The sequence below is a fragment of the Catharus ustulatus genome, chromosome 8 (genome assembly GCF_009819885.2).
Source record: "Catharus ustulatus isolate bCatUst1 chromosome 8, bCatUst1.pri.v2, whole genome shotgun sequence".
Lineage (NCBI taxonomy): Eukaryota > Metazoa > Chordata > Aves > Passeriformes > Turdidae > Catharus > Catharus ustulatus.
In genome coordinates this window covers 1,370,001-1,387,500 of record NC_046228.1, presented here as the reverse complement: position 1 = coordinate 1,387,500, position 17,500 = coordinate 1,370,001, and the positions used below count along the sequence as shown (strand labels likewise).

At 46.2% G+C, this 17,500-nt stretch overlaps 1 protein-coding gene across 2 annotated transcripts in view; it reads left to right on the top strand.

Moving 5' to 3' along the window:
* The window catches only part of MGMT (O-6-methylguanine-DNA methyltransferase), a 138,774-nt gene that overhangs the window by 97,832 nt on the left and 23,442 nt on the right, over positions 1 to 17,500 (top strand). For both annotated transcript variants that reach the window (XM_033066759.1, XM_033066760.1), the window contains one exon: positions 11,582 to 11,736. In XM_033066759.1, the coding sequence (XP_032922650.1) occupies positions 11,582 to 11,736 (155 nt within the window). The remainder of the gene's footprint in view (positions 1 to 11,581; positions 11,737 to 17,500) is intronic.

Here is a 17,500-nt window from a genome sequence, read left to right as displayed (position 1 = left end):
CAAATTACACTTCCTGTGCTCAGCCTTTAACAAGCTTCTTCTGAGGTGGCAGTTTATAGACTCTTATTTCAGTTAATTATAACAGCACTTTTTGAAACAGTATTTTTATTGGTTTTATTGATGTGCCCTGCTGGCTTTCCAATCCAGTGATTGGGTCCTGCTTGGTTACCTGGAGAAAAGCTTTTCCTGCAGGATGCAGGGGATGCAGGGATGCAGTGGTGCCAGAGGTGACCCAGGCACTGTGGAGTGTTGGGCAGAGCAAACAAGGAGTGCTGGCAAGCACTGATCCAAATATTCTTTATTCTTTGTTCTCCCTGCTGTTGTATTTTTGTGTTTAAGGACAAATTGCTGGAGGTACAGCCAGTTCTGGACTGGGTGATGCCATTTTGGGAGAGGTCCTGCTGATGTGTGTGGTAGAACCTCAAAGCAGAAAGGCTTTGGAGAATAAACCATGCTGTTTTAATTGGGAGGTGTTAATTTTTCTGAGGTGTCCCCAGAGTGTCCTCCTGTCCACCCCAGCTCTCCCAGCCTGGCTGCAGAGCAGAGGGGCTCCAGCCATGGAGCATCTCCGTGGCCTCTGGACTCACTGCAGCAGGAGATGCTCAGGGGTCACAGACTTTACACCCACACTGGGAACTCGCTTTGAAAAATGTCCTGGCAAGCTGAATTCTTAAGAGGTTCCTGATTTATCTGTATCTTAATTCATTTTAATAGGCTGGAGGATCTGCAGGTGCTGTTGATTATAATTCTTGGTGCTCACTGTCATCTGGAATTCATGCACTGACGCACGTCAAGGTGGACGTCCAAAGTCAGGGCCCAGTTCCAATAATTCAGCCTGAAGTTTTTGTCCTTCAGTGTCCCCATGCACCAGATCAGAGACCTGGGTCTTGCAGTGTAAGGGTTGGAATGTGTATTTTAACTCCCTTAGGCTTGGTGGGATTTTTTTTTTTTAAGCCATGCATAATTGGGATTATATCTATGTGAGATATGTAGAAAAAAATGTAAATTTTACTTCAGATACCTGTTAGCAGTTGGGTTATCACTGTGAGGTAGGGTGCTGAGTAGGGCTAGTGGGTTTGGGGGACTGCAGAGGACTGGGGATGGAGATGAATCCCTAAAAACAGCTGGGGATGGAGATGAACCCCAAAACCAGCACTGCATAGAGCTAGGGAAGGAGGAGAATCCCAAAACCAGCATTTCAGGGGGCTGGGGATGGAGATGAGCCCCAAAACCAGCACTGCATAGAGCTGGGGATGGAGATGAACCCCAAAACCAGCTGGGGATGGAGATGAACCCCAAAACCAGCACTGCAGAGGGCTGGGGATGGAGATGGAGATGTATCCCCAAAACCAGCACTGCATAGAGCTGGGGATGGAGGCAAACCCCAAAACCAGCTGGGGATGGAGATGAATCCCCAAAACCAGCACTGCACAGAGTTGAGGATGAAGGTGAATCCCAAAACCAGCTGGGGATGGAGATGAACCCCAAAACCAGCATTTCAGGGGGCTGGGGATGAAGGCAAACCCCAAAACCAACTGGGGATGGAGATGAATCCCCAAAAACAGCACTGCACAGAGTTGGGGATGGAGGTGAATTCCCAAAACCAGCTGAGGATGGAGGTGAATCCCAAAACCAGCATTTCAGGGGGCTGGGGATGGAGATGAACCCCAAAACCAGGATTGCAGGGGGCTGGGGATGGAGATGGAGGTGAATCCCCAAAACCAGCTGGGGATGGAGATGAATCCACAAAAACAGCATTTCAGGGCGCTGGGGATGGAGGTGAACCCCAAAACCAGCTGGGGATGGAGATGAACCCCAAAACCAGTTGGGGATGGAGATGAACCCCAAAACCAGCACTGCACAGAGCTGGGGATGGAGGTGAATCCCCAGAGCAGCAGGGACAGCAGCACAGCCCAGGGGATGCCGTGTGTGGTTTAAGGGTCCCCTGCAGCCAGCCCTAACACAGTTAATTGCCTGTGATAAAACCGACCTCCCAGGTCTGGTGGGAGACTTCTTTTATATAAGAAAAAAATGTTTTGTAACAATTTCTTGTAAGTGCTAAAATTAACTGACTTTCTTTTAACCTAATTAAAGCTAGGACTGATGATATCACCTATGCTTAATGTTGCCGAACATCCCGGGCAGAGCGTGCTGCTGCTTGGAACTTGGCTCCAGTTCTGCTTCCTGCCTTCAACCATTTGATGTGAAGCATCTGCTGGGTTGTTGCTGGTTCAGGGTGTGCTCCATCTCCCCCATTCTCAATCTAGAACAGGGTGGTCCTTTCCAACACAGAAGATGAACAGAAATTGGTTTTTTTATCTTTTCGGCAATTTTTCCGGTCGTCCTGCTGCCAAACCTAATGATTTGAAAAGGAAATATTTGTGCAGAGGTCAGTGTGATATTAGGAGTGTTTGTGCTCTCTCAGTAGGGCCCAGCTGTTGGTCTTTGAAGGGTTTCATTCATGGAGTGGGGCTCTCTGGGGAAGTCTCTGAGCTGATGAGCACCAGAGCTAGCTGGGCTTGTCTTGGCCTGGATGATTCCTGCTCACAAAAACGGGGTGGAAACGTGCAGGGTGAAACCTGGAGAGAGCAGGAATCAGTCTGGAAAAGCTGTGGGTGGGAGACAGGAAGGAAAGCAGAGGTGGAATGGGTGGGCAGTGTGGAGATCCTCAGCAGAGCAGAGCAGAGATGCTCCAGAGCTCAGCAGGATGCAGGAAAAGGGCAGAACTTTAAATGTGGGATAAGGAGAGACTGTGGACAGGAGTGACAGGAAAAGGGGAATGGGTCAAACTGCCAGAGGGCTGGGATAAATGAAATATTGGGGAGAAATTCATCCTGTGAGGGTGGCACAGAGCAGCTGGATCCCTGGATGTGCCCAAAGCCAGGCTGGACACTGGGGTTGGACACTGGGGACAGTGAGAGGTGTCCCTGCCATGGCTGGGTGGAACAAGGTTGTGTTTAATGTCCCTTCCATCCCAAACCAGGCTGGGATTGAGGGAGGAAGGTGGCATGGAGCACAGCAAAGAGCACTGGCACACACAGGGGAACACTGAGGTGCTTGAAGAACCAGAACTTTGTGGCTGCCCTTCCACCTGGCTGTTGCTTTAACAGAGATCTTCGCTGCTGATGGGATTCACTGCTGTGAAAACACAATAAATGCTCAGGGAAAGGGAGCCAAGCCCACACACACAGAGCATTGTTTTCCTTGGATGTGTTTCAGGTGTTCCCTGGGAAGTCACCGCCGTGCTCTCGCAGTGCCACATCCCAGGGCAGGATCTTGTTTGAAATCTGTGTCTCCCTGTATAGGATTCCAATCAAAACTTTAATGGTCCAGGGCAGTGAGTAGCATTTAATGACCTTCAGTGCTATCACTTGAGTCTTTTGGGCATTGACATTGATTTTCCTTATCTTGGCATGTGGAGACAGGAGTCTCACTCCATCCTTTGAAGTGTTTGCTGGTGCACACCAGGAGCAGGGAATAAGCAGGGAGCAGCTTTGCAGGGATCATGGGCTTGGGCAAGCCCAGTTTGGCACCCAAATTTAATGTCATTAATTGCAGAAGTAAGGAAAAAATGAGATTATTTGGATATCTTTGTATTTGCTCAAGAGGTGTGTTTATTTATTACTTGTTGTATCAATAAATTAATCTATTATGTAATTAATGATATATTTAATTGTTGTTTGGAATTTATGTCATGTATATAATGTATATAATCTCTGTGCAGGTGCTTCTTTCCCAGGGTTAAAGCGAGGATGCAGAATTTCTCACCAGTCAGATCCATAAGAATTTGCATCCTTCAGAGCAGACAAAAACAGAATAAGGAAAACATTGCACAAGTTGTACGACAAGGACTAAATCTGACTCAGCTCTGACTTCTTGTGTTCTTCCTAAATGCATCAATTTTTTCTTAACAGGTCTTAAAAGGAGCAGTGTAGGGCTGCTCAACAGGAGCTGGGGGTTGTTGCTGTTTATTGCAGCTCTCATCCCTTTTTTAATCTCTCCCTCCCATCATAGAGCCACTTCATTTATAAGCAGCTAAATTAAACTGTGTCAGGATGTGCTTCCCCATGAATTTTAAACCTAAAAAGGCGCTTTGTTCCTTGATGCAGTTGTGGGGAAGAAATGCAGCAGAGCCACCCGGCTATTTGAACTCTTTATTTGCCACATTTACAATATTAATAACACTGCTTCCAGAAGTTGTCACATCAAGTAAAAGATCTTCATTCCAGCCTGTCTTTTGGGGCCAAATCGAGACTGGATGCATGCATTTAATAAATTGTAGTCTCAAGTAGTCATTTTGGTAAATAATTAGCTGGGGTGGAAGAATAAGTTAGCATATTGTATGCATCTAATGCTGCAAATGTACACCCAGCAAACTTTGCTATTAATCAACAGTCAAGCACTGTAAGTTGGGTCTCTCATACATAATGAATTGTCCTGAAACCTCCTGGGCTTCATTGATAGAAAAAGAAGAGAAAACACCAGTGTAGTAAGCTTTGGAATAAAATTTAACGAGATTGCTGTGCATCCCGTAATCGGTTTGGAGTCATTAGAGACCAGATCTTTCAGCTGCACTTTTGGGGTGGCTTTAGCCTTCATCTATCAAACAAAGGCTGCTTAAAGGACATTCAGGTGTGGATAAAATACATTTTTACTTAATTTCACAGTGAAGGCTGCAGTAAAAATGTCAACTCACTCTGTTGTTGTGCTGCCTCACTAAGTCCCATTTTAATGTTAATTTTGGTGTGTTGATCATCACTGATTCTTCCATTTGAAAGGCAGCACAGCAGCTATTTATCTGAGAGAAAATTAGTTTGGGAAAATAAGCACAGACCTACATGGTTGTAAGAAAATGACAGCCTTCAGTTTTCAGATACTGCAACTTTTTCCCGTTATGAATTCACATGTGTGAGAGTTATGTGACAACTTGTCTTCAGTCATTTGCTGATAAAACAAAAGAATGTCATTTAAAAACCAATAATTTTAAAATTATTCTGGCCCCTCATACCTATTTCATGGCAGGAGTTACCATTCAGGATCAACAGTGACTTCTGCAAATGTAAACATTTACTCTGGTTTAGGAGCTCTGTTATTAACTATTTTACATATATATACACATATATATAAAACTTATATAAATATTAAGAATTTCCTATACTAGTGACACTCATGGAGCTCCATACTGACAATCACCAGGCTCTTCCCACCACTGGGGAAGAAATTCACTTTTTAAAATAACACCAAAAAATTAAAAATAAGGTAAAATTACAGAAGGAAAAAAAATTAAATTATTAAACACTACCAAAAAAAATTAAAAATTAGAATAAATAATATAATCTGAGTCTGCCCACATGTATCAATGGCACTTTGTTGACTCCAGGCTCAGAGGAGTTGCAGTCTTTTTTTAGTTGAGGAGCTTGTTTAATTTCTGTCTTAAACAAAGAAAAAACATTGAAAATTTTAAAATTAAATAAAGGGGACTCTTCACTGGGTCAGTTTCTAACCTCTCCTTAGGCAAACCACTGGAATATGAGATGGTTTTCCAGGGATAAAAAACTGAGATGTGTGTGGCTCCAGGCACTGGAAGTGGGGTTTGGATGTTCCATTCAGCCAATCAATTCTATTTAAAACACACAAATATTTGATAAATAGGTATCTATTTTATAAACATGCTCTGGGAGCTGCTGGGACATTCCCATGGTGTTTATTTTTCCTAGGGAAGCTGCCAGCTCCTGGCTCTCCCCAGGGGATTGTGTTACCCTCCTTCCTCTCAGCACAGCTCAGGGTCCCCCTTGTCTCCCTTCAGTTCCTCAAGGACTGATTCAAAAAGCAGCTCAGAAATCCAGAATGAACATCCTGCCTCTTCAGGACATGGCTCCTCCCAGCACTTCTCTGGGTTTCATCATGGCTCAGCTATTTGGGATGATCCCAAAGCCAATCCACTGCTTACATGTTTATCTTGGAAGCACCTTAGAAACTCCAGATTCTTGGCAGTGGCTTTGGAAGGAGCCTGTAAAACTGAAACAGGTGCTGCTGCTGCTTTCCTCCTTCCTCCCCTCTGCTAAAAGCAGCTTTTCCTTCCTCTCATCCCCTGCAGACATGAGGAGGAGCAGGGCTGGGATGGGGCTTTGGGGAGAAGGCTCCTCTCAGCTGTGTGGATCCAGAGCCAGCTTGGGCAGCCTCTGGGAAGGGCTGCAGGGGGAAGGAATGGGTGGGATTGCAGGAGGAGGGGTGTGGGATTGATGTGGTGTGTGAAAACCCAGTCCTATTGCAGTGTGGGATTGATGTGTGTGTGAAAACCCCAATCCTATTGCAGTGTGGGATGGCTGTGTGTGTGCAAACCCCAATCCTATTGCAGTATGGGATAGCTGTGATTTGTAAAAACCCAATCCTATTGCAGGGGGAATGGTGTGGTGTGTGCAGACCCCAATCCAAGTGCAGGGGAATGGTGTGGGATAGCTGTGGTGTGTGCAAACCCCAATCCTATTGCAGTGTGGGATAGCTGTGGTGTGTGCAAATCCCAATCCTAGTGCAGAAGCAATGGTGTGGTGTGTGCAAATCCCAATCCTATTGCAAGAGGAGAGGTGTGGGATAGATGTGGTGTGTAAAAACCCAATCCTAGTGCAGGGGAATGGTGTGGGATTGATATGTGTGTGCAAACCCCAATCCTATTGCAGTGTGGGATGGCTGTGTGTGTGCAAACCCCAATCCTATTGCAGGGGGAATGATGTGGGATTGCTCTTTGTGTGCAAACCCAATCCTATTGCAGGAGGAATGGTGTGGAGTGTGCAAACCCCAATCCTAGTGCAGGGGAAATGTGTGGAATTGCTCTGGTGTGTGCAAACCCCAATCCTATTGCAGTAGGAATGGTGTGGGATAGCTGTGATTTGTAAAAACCCCGATCCTAGTGCAGGAGCAATGGTGTGGAGCAGCTATGGTATGTGCAAACCCCAGTCCTGTGGTGGATTCCCACGTCAGGATTGATTTTGGGGCTCTCCTGGACATCACCAAGGGCTGGAGATGTGCAGCAGCAGCAGCAGCAATGGGTGCCTGGATGGAAAAAGGCTCTTGGTGAGACACATCTAACTGGAGAAAAAATGACATATTTCTTTCTAGATGTCTTTAGATCACAGCTTTTATTGCTGATTGAGGAGTTTGTAGTTTTAATGAAGCACCCCCCTGTAAAGCCATGTTGGTTGTATGGAGCTGAATATCCATTTACCCCAAATATCCCCAAAAGGGAAGGCAGATGTGTGACAGATGTGACACTGCTGGCATATTAGAGGGCATCACTTTACTGCAAACAAAAAAAATCCTGGGTCAAAAAGTAAAAATAAAAATTATAAAATAAAATAAAATTTAAAATGCACACTAAACCCCAACAGCAACAATTGTTTGTGGTCAAGGTAAAAATACAAAACTGAATTTTTTGGGAGGCCAGGCAGCACCCAGTATAATTCAGGAATGAAAACAAATGCAGTGACACACTCTGATGAAAATGGAAGTGATTTAAATTACATTAATGTGGTTTAAATAAATACTTCTCATTATTCCAGGCCCACTGAAAAAAAAAAAAAAAAGGCATTGGTACTTTTTAAGGAAAAATAAAAAAATTCTCCAGGGTGAAAGCAAAGCAGTTCTTACATGTTTTGTAAGGGTTTGTTTAGGGTTTTGTTTAGGGTTTGTTTATGGTTTTCAGTGAACACATCTTTGTTATTTTCCTGTGTGAAAGTAAAATTGCATCTTGTTGATCACAAGTTTAAGACTTGAACTTTCCATAGGTAAAACAGTGAATGGTGACCAGGGCAGGACATTAAGTCCCTTTTTTCTTTTTCTTTCCTAAAGTTAGGCTCAGGTGGTTCATGTAACTCTGAAGTGTGTGCTTTTCTCTAAATCTCAACTTGTTCCTGTCCATCTCAACTCAGAGGTGCTCAGAGGTCCGTGCCTGGGTGCTCAGAAACCTTCCAAGATTTCCCAGAACTCTGCCCCTGAGCAGAGGGATTTCCTTCAGGGGGGAATTTCCCATGATCTAACTCCTGCTCTTCTCACCAATGTTTTGAGACCACTTTGACTCTGCTTTTTGAAAGGTGCTTCAGGCTTTGAAGCCTGAGAAAATCCTTTAAAAGGCAGCTGATGTTTTCAGTCAGATATTTAATGCTGAGGGAGTTTGTGGAAGTTCTGTACACAAGTTTGGAGAGGGAAGGGCAGGGAGGGGAGGAGGGCCAGCAGAAGACACCCATGACTTATGTGCTTTCTTTTTCTTTATTAAAACTGTCAAATCCCCAGGAACAGCTGTTGCCATCTCTAGCCAAGCAAAATTAACATGAAGGTTTTCAGTTTTTTCAGCTCCCTGCCAGTCTGAAGCTCTGGGTGTTTGTGTGTTGGCACGGGGAGTTTGTATCCTGCAGGAAAAGAGAAGTCAGTGCATTCTTGGAAAGCAAATCCATTCCTGCCTTGCAAGGCGTTCCCTTTCCTGGCTGAGGTGGAGTGGCAGGTGTTGGGAAAGCCTCTGGGTTGAGCTGCTGGGAGAATGGCCCCACCAAAAACATCTGGAGATGTTCAGCAGTGGCAGGGCACTGCGAGGGAAAGCTCCAATTGAAAAGAAAATGAAAAATAAATTCTCTCCAAACACTCCTGCCAGGGAGCACCTGGAGAAGTGAGGGATGTGGGTGTGATGGTTTGGCTTGGAATGGAACCTTAAATCCCATCCAGTGCCCCCTGCCATGGCAGGGACACCTCCCACTGTCCCCAATGTCCAACCTGGTCTTGGGCACTGCCAGGGATCCAGGGGCAGCCACAGCAAATCTGGGAATTCCAGCCCAGCCAGGAATTCCTTCCCAAAATCCCATCTAAATCTACCCACTCTCAGCTTAGAGCCATTCCCTGTGTCCTGTCCCTCCCTCCCTTGTCCCCAGTCCCTCCCCAGCTCTCCTGGAGCCCCTTCAGGTCCTGGAAGGGCTGAGCTCTCCCTGGAGCTTCTCCTCTCCAGGTGAGCACCCCCAGCTCTCCCAGCCTGGCTCCAGAGGGGCTCCAGCCCTGCAGCATCTCTGTGACCTCTGGATTTGCTGCAGCAGCAAAAAATTCCATCCCAACCAGGGAACAATTCCTGCCCAAAATCCCATTCGAATCTACCCTCTGTCAGTTTAAAGCCATTCCCTGTGTCCTGTCCCTCCATCCCCAGTCCCTCCCCAGCTCTCCTGGAGCCCCTTGAGGCTCTGGGAGCTGCTCCCAGAGTGTCCCTGGCTGCTCCCCACTTGTTTTGGGGGTGACTGATGGTGCTTGGGTGCCCTTGGGCTGGTCCCTGGCTGCAGTTGGAGGCAGAGCCCAGAGCTGCTGCTCCCAGAGCCATGAGGAGATGGAGTTTTTTCTGTTTTTATTGGTGACATTACAGCCCAAATGATTTCCAGACACTCCCAAGAATGGGAAACAGGATGATGTGAAAAACATCAGGAGGCTGTAGCTTTGAGCACTCCTCATGCTCTTCTGGAGAAAAGGAGCAGAAAAGTCTCCCCACTTCTGTCCCAGCTTTCAGAAGAGTTATTGTCATTATATTCTCTCATTATTATTTTGTTGTAGCTCCAACAATCCACAGTAACACAGAGCCACGTTCTGCTGTGTTGTCCCTGTGTAAAATCACAGATGATCCATGGTGTTGGTTTGAAGTCCATGACATGGGGATTCGTGTACAAAAGTTTGTGCATGGATTGTCATACTTTCTCTTTTAGCAAAGATATCATTAATCAGAAAAACAGCATAAGGTAGACACCAGTTTTTTAACTTGGTCAAAAGCATCATTTTGATAAATAAATGAAAAAAGAAATAAAATTGCATTTAACTCCTATCAAACTGGATCCAAAGCTGCTTCTGCAGATTTGTTTTGCCTCTGCTCCAAGCCATGGACTCCTGTGCAGCTGCTGGAGTGTTTTAATTGTCCCCCCACTTTCCCAGCAGTAATTCCATGGCCTTCAGTGGTTCCCAATTAATCAGAAGCTGGGCTGGGGGGATGGCAGAGCTGTTTGATCAGGCACCAGGTGAGCCAGGGCTCTGCTTCTGAGGGTGGCTGTGCCCCAGCCCCTGGCACATCCCTGCTCCCATCCAGGGCTCTGTTGATTATCCATCATCCCAGCTCCTGCTGGGCTGGATCAAGCTGGGCTGGATCAAGCTCTGGAGAGGCTGGGTCTCTGCAGAGCTGCCTCCTGGCCACAGCAGGGCTGGGCTCTTTGATGCCATTCCTGGAACATCACTGGGTTCATTTGCTTTGGCTTTTTGCTCGGAGGAGTCCCAGGAAATCCTTTCCCCTGCTCACAGTGGCTCAGGAATTGGGGTTGGTTTGCTCTGTCCCCATACCTGGCTGCACAATCACTCTGGTTTTCTTGGTTTTCTCTTCCCTTGTCTCACATCACATGTTTGGATATTGTCACAGTTTTCATTTCCTTGCTTTGGGGGCATCCAGCCTCTCACCACCAGACTTTGCTGTTGGGGTCTGGCATTGAGGAACTTCTGGCTCTGGCTTTATTTCCAGCTGGGAGAAAAAGCTGCAAAATGAGGGAACCTTTGTCTGTGCCCTCAGTGGTGGTGAGGGCTCTGGGTGTGAGAAGATTGCAGGCAGGGGTTGCTGTTCTGGCCATCACCCTTGGTGCTGTCTCCATCACTTCCCATGGGTGCACTGCTGATGGGCTGTGTGTTTATTGCTGTCCTCACACAGGTCTCTGCACTTCTGAGAGATCCCCAACACACCCCAGCCTTGGCAAGCACCAGGAGAGCAGCACCATCCCTTTCCCAGCACTGCTCTGCACCCTGAAAACCCAGCCTGGAAAACACAGCTGGCAAAATGCAAATCCCAGTTCCCTTCCTCATCGCTCTCACCCACACATTGCTCTTCCAGAGGGAAAGAAAGAAAAAGGAGCAGGGGTAAAAGCACATTTTTATTTACAGGTGCTTTCTGTTGGCTCACTTTGCTCCTCAGCCCCTGCAAGCACGAGCTGCCATTGAAAATCAAATGAATTCTCAATTGCTTCCTTCCAATTCAATCAGGGGAGGGAAGCAGAGACCTGCCAGGGCGCTGGAGGAAGCGTGGAGCACAGGGAGCTGCTTCCTTCCCTCCTTCCCCAGGGATTCCTTGGGGACAAGGGACTGCACCCCCAGGGGACACAGAGGAGCAGCCTCACCTCCATCCAGCCTGGAAGCACAGGGATGTGTCATCCACCGTGGGTTTGGGTGGAGATCCTGCCCCTGACATTTCCCACATGGCTTTTTCCTCGCAGCGACTTTCCCTGGATTTCCTTACAGGTGTTTGTGTCACTGTGCATTTGTAGAGGTGATGAGGGTGAGTTTTTGGTGCTGCTGTGAGCAATCCCTTCACTTTGAGCAGAAAAAAGGTCTGACTCCAGATTAAATGTTTTGAGGATTTTTATTTTGCTGCTACAGAGAGTGAAAGCTCAGTTTTATCACAGCATCACAGAGCTGCTTTGTTGGAAGGGACCTTCCAGACCATGTTGTTCCACTCAGGGCTGTGCAGAGCCCTGTCCAGCCTGGTTTTGTCATTGTTCCCTCTGTAATTTTGCATTTCTCTGTGTCTCAGCAGGGCAGAGTGCTCGGTGAGCTGCGAGCTGTGCGAGGAGGAGATTCCCGAGCCGCTGCAGCAGTGCTCAGCCTGGCTCCGAGCCTACTTCTGTGAGCCAGCCAGCACAGCCACCCTGCCCGTGCCAGCCTTCCACCACCCCCTGCTCCAGAGAGGTCAGTGCCACCCTGCCCTCTGCTCTGGCTCCCTTCTCACCATCCTTGCTCTGTAAAATGGTGTGGTTCAGCTGCTGAGCACACCTGAAGGGTTGTGAGCTGTTCCATCAGGTGGTGGCCACTTAAATCAGATTTTGGCCACCAAAAGGGGGTTGGGGCTTTGATATCACTCTACAACTCCCTGATAGGAGGGGGCAGCCAGGGAGGGTCTGGCTCTGCTCCCAGGGAACAGGACAGGAGGATTGGGAATGGTCTCACCTTGCATCAGCAGAGGTTTGGGTTGGGGATTTGGGGAAATTCCTTCCTGGAATGAGCTCCAGATGCCCTGGGCAGTGCTGGAGTCCCCATCCCTGGGAGCATTTAAAAACATCTGGATGTGGCCCTTGGGGACATGGGTGGCCTTGGCAGTGCTGGTGGGAATTGATGGCTCAGAGGGATTTTCCAACCTCAGTGATTCCTGTGGTTCTGTGTCAGGAGAAAAATGCCAAAAAAGTGCCAGGGAAGCAGTCAGGGGTAGGTTGTGCAAGGTTGTTGTGGTTTCATTCCTCAAAGTTATCATGGATAATACACTGATAGTTTTGAGCAAAGAGAATTGATACCATGAAGTTGGGCTATTTATGAATTTAGATAAAAGCAACACCTGAGAAAAGCTCCTCCTCACCATTGCCCATTTATTGTGTTCCTGAAGGCCTCATAACAGAAATGAATCATTTGAAATTAAATGGGTGCCATTATCAATAATAATAATAATAATAATAATAATAATAATAATAATAATAATAATAACAATAGCCTCAGAAGTGTGATGTTTGCAGTGCCTTCCTGCCTGCCCCAAATCCATCATTTCTTGGTGAATAAGGGAATGTCAGGATCTGTGAGCTTTGCACAACTTTGTTTCCATGAGCATCTTCTGTTCTTGCTCCCCCATGTGCAATTCCCCAGTGCCAGATCTGTCACAGTCAAATTCCAGGGAGGTTCTGAGGATTTTTTTTGTTATTGGGATACAGTGAAGTTCCATGTTGTGGAAACTTTAACGTTGAGGTGGATGTGAATGACAAAGCTGGGTAGGAAATGCTGCTGCTGCTCCTGCCACCTCTAAACAACAGCAGGGGAATTCTGCTCCCAGATTATCCATCAGAGGATTAGAAAACATTTTAAATAATACTTTTTCTTTTCATTAGTTCTCCTAAATGGGCACCTGAATTCTTTTTAGCTTTGTGAATTAAACTCCTTGGTGTAAGCAGTGCTGGTGGTGTTTTAGCTGCTGGTTTCAGTTTGAAGAAGACTTTGGTCCATCCCTAGGGCACAACCTTCCTGTGCAGGCAACACTGCAAGGCACTGAAGAACTTTTAAAATAGGAAAAAATAAGAATATTTATTAACAGGAAGCTTCTTGAGGGAAACAACCACCACCCTTGAACTTTTGAGGGAAGGAAGGAAAGTTCTTCAGCGCCCTCCAAGCTCAAAACCCAGGCAGGAGCTGTGGCAGGGCTGGGACGTGGCTGTGAGCATCAGCTGAGGTCCCTGCAGCACCCCTGGCCCTGGGGCTGGGTGCTGGGCAGGTTTCTCATTTCAACCTGGGCACATCCAGGCTGTTTGGGTTCAGCTCTGTTGTTTGTTCTTGGGCCCAGGTGTGTGTGTGTTTTACTGGGGGAGGCACCCACGTCATGGAAACACTAATGAAAAATTATTTGGCTTAAATCACAACAATGTGAGATAATTTCTGTTCTTCTGGCACTTTCTCCTACTAATACTTTCATAAAATAGAAAAAAAAAATTGCATTGGGAGGAATGTGGAAAGAGATGTCAAAAAGTGGAAGGAACTGGTTTTAAAAGTTATTTGGGAAAGTGGTTTTCAAAGTTATTTAGGAGAAAGGTGAGGTAAAAATCAAATTATGATAGATTGCACTTCAGTTTATCTGCACATCAGAAATGCAGTTTTGCTAAATTAGGAATTTGGTATTTATTTACTTTTACACATTTACATTTGAAAGTGCCTGCTCATTTCTCCAGGCACTTAAAAACGCAGAGCAAACATCAGTGAGAGCGTCAGGATCCAAAGGCAGAAAGGCTTTTTCTCATCACATCACTCTGATTCCCTCACATTTCTGTTCAGCAGCAGCTCTTCAATGGGGCCCTGAGCAGTGTGGGACAGGGAGCTGTCCCTGCCATGGCAGGACTGGAATTGGATGAGCTTTAATTTCCCTCCAACCCCAATCAGGATGGAATTCTGTGATTCCAGGATCATCAAAACCTTTGGCTCTTCTTTTCCCCCTTCCCTGTAAATGTGCCCATGTGCAGCATTGCTCTTTGATAGAGGATTCATCCTCAAGTGCTTTTGAAGTCAGGACTGACTGTTGCATCATTTCTTCCTAATCAGTGCTTATAGCAAATTTTATTTTATTTTTCTGCACTAACTTCATCTGGGGACCAGAAGGGTTTTGCTTATGCAAAAAAAAAATTTTAAAAAACACATTAAAAAGGTTCCTCATCTAACAAAAATAAAGTGTAAAGTGCTTTTGGGATGAAGCACTTCTCAATTCATGGTCAGTGTTCTGCAGCTGCTTTTGTGCCAGCTTTGGAGACATCATTCTTGTGGAGAGAAAAACTGTGACAATCAACTCTGAGATAAACCAGAGAGGTTTGCAGATTCAGAATGTAGAGATTATCTGCTTTATATTTATTAAGAAATTCTATAAAAATTCAGTATTTGCTGTTTCAGTGGCTTCTCCTTTATCTTAAATTTTCCTAAAGTGCCTTTAATTTTCTAAATCACTGATACACAGGGGAAATGTGTTTAAAAGCACTTAAAGCACAAAATCAACCATTTTTCTCATAACTTGGCATTGGCAGAGGTGGAATCTGAATCTTGGGAGAGTCATGGAATCACAGAACCATTAGGGCTGGAAAAGACCTTTAAGGTCATCCAGGCCATTCATCAATTCCCAGCACCATCATCCATGTCCCCAGGTGCCACACCCAGGTGGTTTTTGAACATTTCCAGGGATGGTGACCCCACCACTGCCCTGCAGAGGCTGTGCCAGGGCTGGGCAGCTTTTCCATGAAGAAATTTTCCCTAATCTCCAATCTAAACCTCCCTGGCACAGTTTGAGGCTGCTTCCCCAAATCCTGTTCCTTGTTTCCTCTCTGACTCACTCTCAGGGACTTGCAGAGAGGGAAAAGTTTGGTTTTCCAGCACCTCCAGGAGTTCTGTCCTCACTGGCTCTCCAGTTTATATGCAGCCAATATATTAATATTTAATCAGAATTGAAAATATGGAACGTAATTCCACCAACCTGTGTCATGGCCAGCATTCAAGGTGGAATTTCACTGGGCAAAGACAAAGTCAGGTTTTCCCACTCCTGAGTGGGACACCTCAGAAAAATCCCTGAACATTCCTAATGGGAAATGATTAATTGCTGTTAATGTATCCTGTCATTAGCTCCCTTTCTATAAAAAGAAGCAGACTGGGCTGTTGTTGTTTTGGGGCTGCCTGGGGTGGGTGATCTTGGCTCTGTGATGGGGAAGGCGATGCTGACTCGGGCACTGCTGAATTCCCTGCCCTGCCTTGGTGGCTCTGTGGCAGTGTGGCACAGGGCACTCTGGTGGCCCAGGGCTGGCTGTGGCTGTGTGTGCAGACCAGATGGCTCATTAGAGCCCAGGAGCAGAGGAAATTGGAGACACAGCAGAGTTTTCCTTCGCCCTGTGACGAGCAGCAGCGCTGGGTTCTGCTCCTTCCTGCTGTGCTGTCCTTTGATTCCTGGAGTGGAGATCCTCCATGCAGTCCTTGTCCTGAGGGTGCAGACCTGGAGCAAAGCTGAGCTTTGCCCTCAGTCCAGCTCAGTCCTCCTGTTCCTTCACACGAGCTGTGAATTCCTGTGTCAGGGCTCAGAGGTCTGGAAGTGGCACTGGGGGCATTAATGGCTTTAAACTGAAGGAGGGACAATTTGTGTTGGATTTTGGGCTGGAATTGTTCCCTGGGAGGGTGGGGAAGGGCTGGGATGGAATTCCCAGATTCCCTGGATCCCTGGCAGTGCCCAAGGCCAGGCTGGACATTGGGGATGGACACTGGGGACAGTGGGAGGTGACCCTGCCATGGCAGGACCATGATGGATTTAAGGTCCCTTCCAACCCAACCCATTCCATGGTTGTGTCACATTCCAGAGAGATGCAGGAGGAGCAGCTGAGGGTGGGGAGCAGGGAGGAGAGCTCTGCACTGAAATTCCCCGTGTGGGATGTACAATATTCATCCAAGAGGGGATATTGATGAACTCATTCCCAAGGGGAGCCTTCAAAGGAGCTGGGGGCAGCTCCTTCCTCCTGCTGAGGTGATGTAGCCAGGGCTGTGATCAATAATTACCCTGTGATTGCCTGAACCAGTCAAACTCCTCCCTCTCTGTGTCACCTCCATGGGGTCAGAGTCACCCCTGGGCTCATCCTCATCCCTGGGGCTGGGGGATGTGCCCCTGGAGAGCTCCCATGGAGAAAACCCTTCCAGGGCACATCCTGGGTGCTCTGAACCCTTCCAGGAGCACCACTAGCACCTCTCTCTTACTTGCTTTGCACTTTCTAAACGATAAAAAAAATCCCAGTTTGCAGCAAATTAAGAAAGAAAAGTAAATTTTTCCGTGTTTTCTGTGACTCAGCAAAGACCTGAGTATTTTTTTTATTATTTTTGTTGTCAGATTATTTAAATTACAAGATTGTGGGGCTGTTAATTTATCTGCTTCTGAGACGACAAATTCAGCATCCCCTGATGCTTACATTTAAAGGGATTTCAGCGCCTGTGCTGCTCACCCTAATAATGGTATCCTGAGAATAAATGCACCCATAGACTTGTTCAGTATATAAAAATTGTTTCAATAAGAAAAGCATTTACATTACTAAAATGACTTGCAGATCTCTTTTCCCTTCCTTTAAATTAAACTAAAATTGTAAGACCCATTGATTTGGTTGAGATATTATCAAGTAAAGATGGAAAGTTTGAAGCTTCGGGTGCCAGTTTGTGGATAAACTGTCTGCAATTTTTAAATACATATTTTTGTATTTCAAGCACACACATGTTCAAGTTCAATGTATTTAGTCAGTGCTGTGGTGACTTCTTTGTTCAGGTGTCATTAAGTTGAGACTTATGATCAGATTTTGCTTTTAGGAGCAGTCCCTGGGATTTCCTTCCTTTATCCTAGAGATATAGATTAGATATAGATAAGACTTAGATATATATTTATGGGTAAAGCATAACCATCCTTAACAGGAAAAGCAGCAAATTCAGCCAACAGGGACACCAGGAGTCCTGGAATCATCTCTCCATGGTTCCCTTATTTCCAGTAAAAATGGGAAATTCAATTAATGTATCTAGGAAAGTGGGAATCCACCAGGTTGTGTAAACTGCCAGAGACATGGATAGATGGGAGATTGGGCAGGAATTGTTCATCTGGGATGGAATTCCCAGATTTGCTGTGGCTGCCCCTGGATCCCTGGCAGTGCCCAAGGCCAGACTGGACATTGGGGTTGGACACTGGGGACAGTGGGAGGCGTCCCTGGGTGGGACTGGATGAGCTTTGAGGTCCCTTCCATCCCAAATCTTGGAGCTCTGTATTTATATTTTTCAGTCTTGAGCTTCTCTGTTCACTTACTGAGGAGGAGGCAGGACTTGCCCTTTCCAATCAAATACAAAATGTCATTTTTATCACTGATTTTTGCTGCAATTTGTGAAATTCTCTTAATTGAACTAGAGGTTCAATTCATTAAAGGAAAAAAAAAGT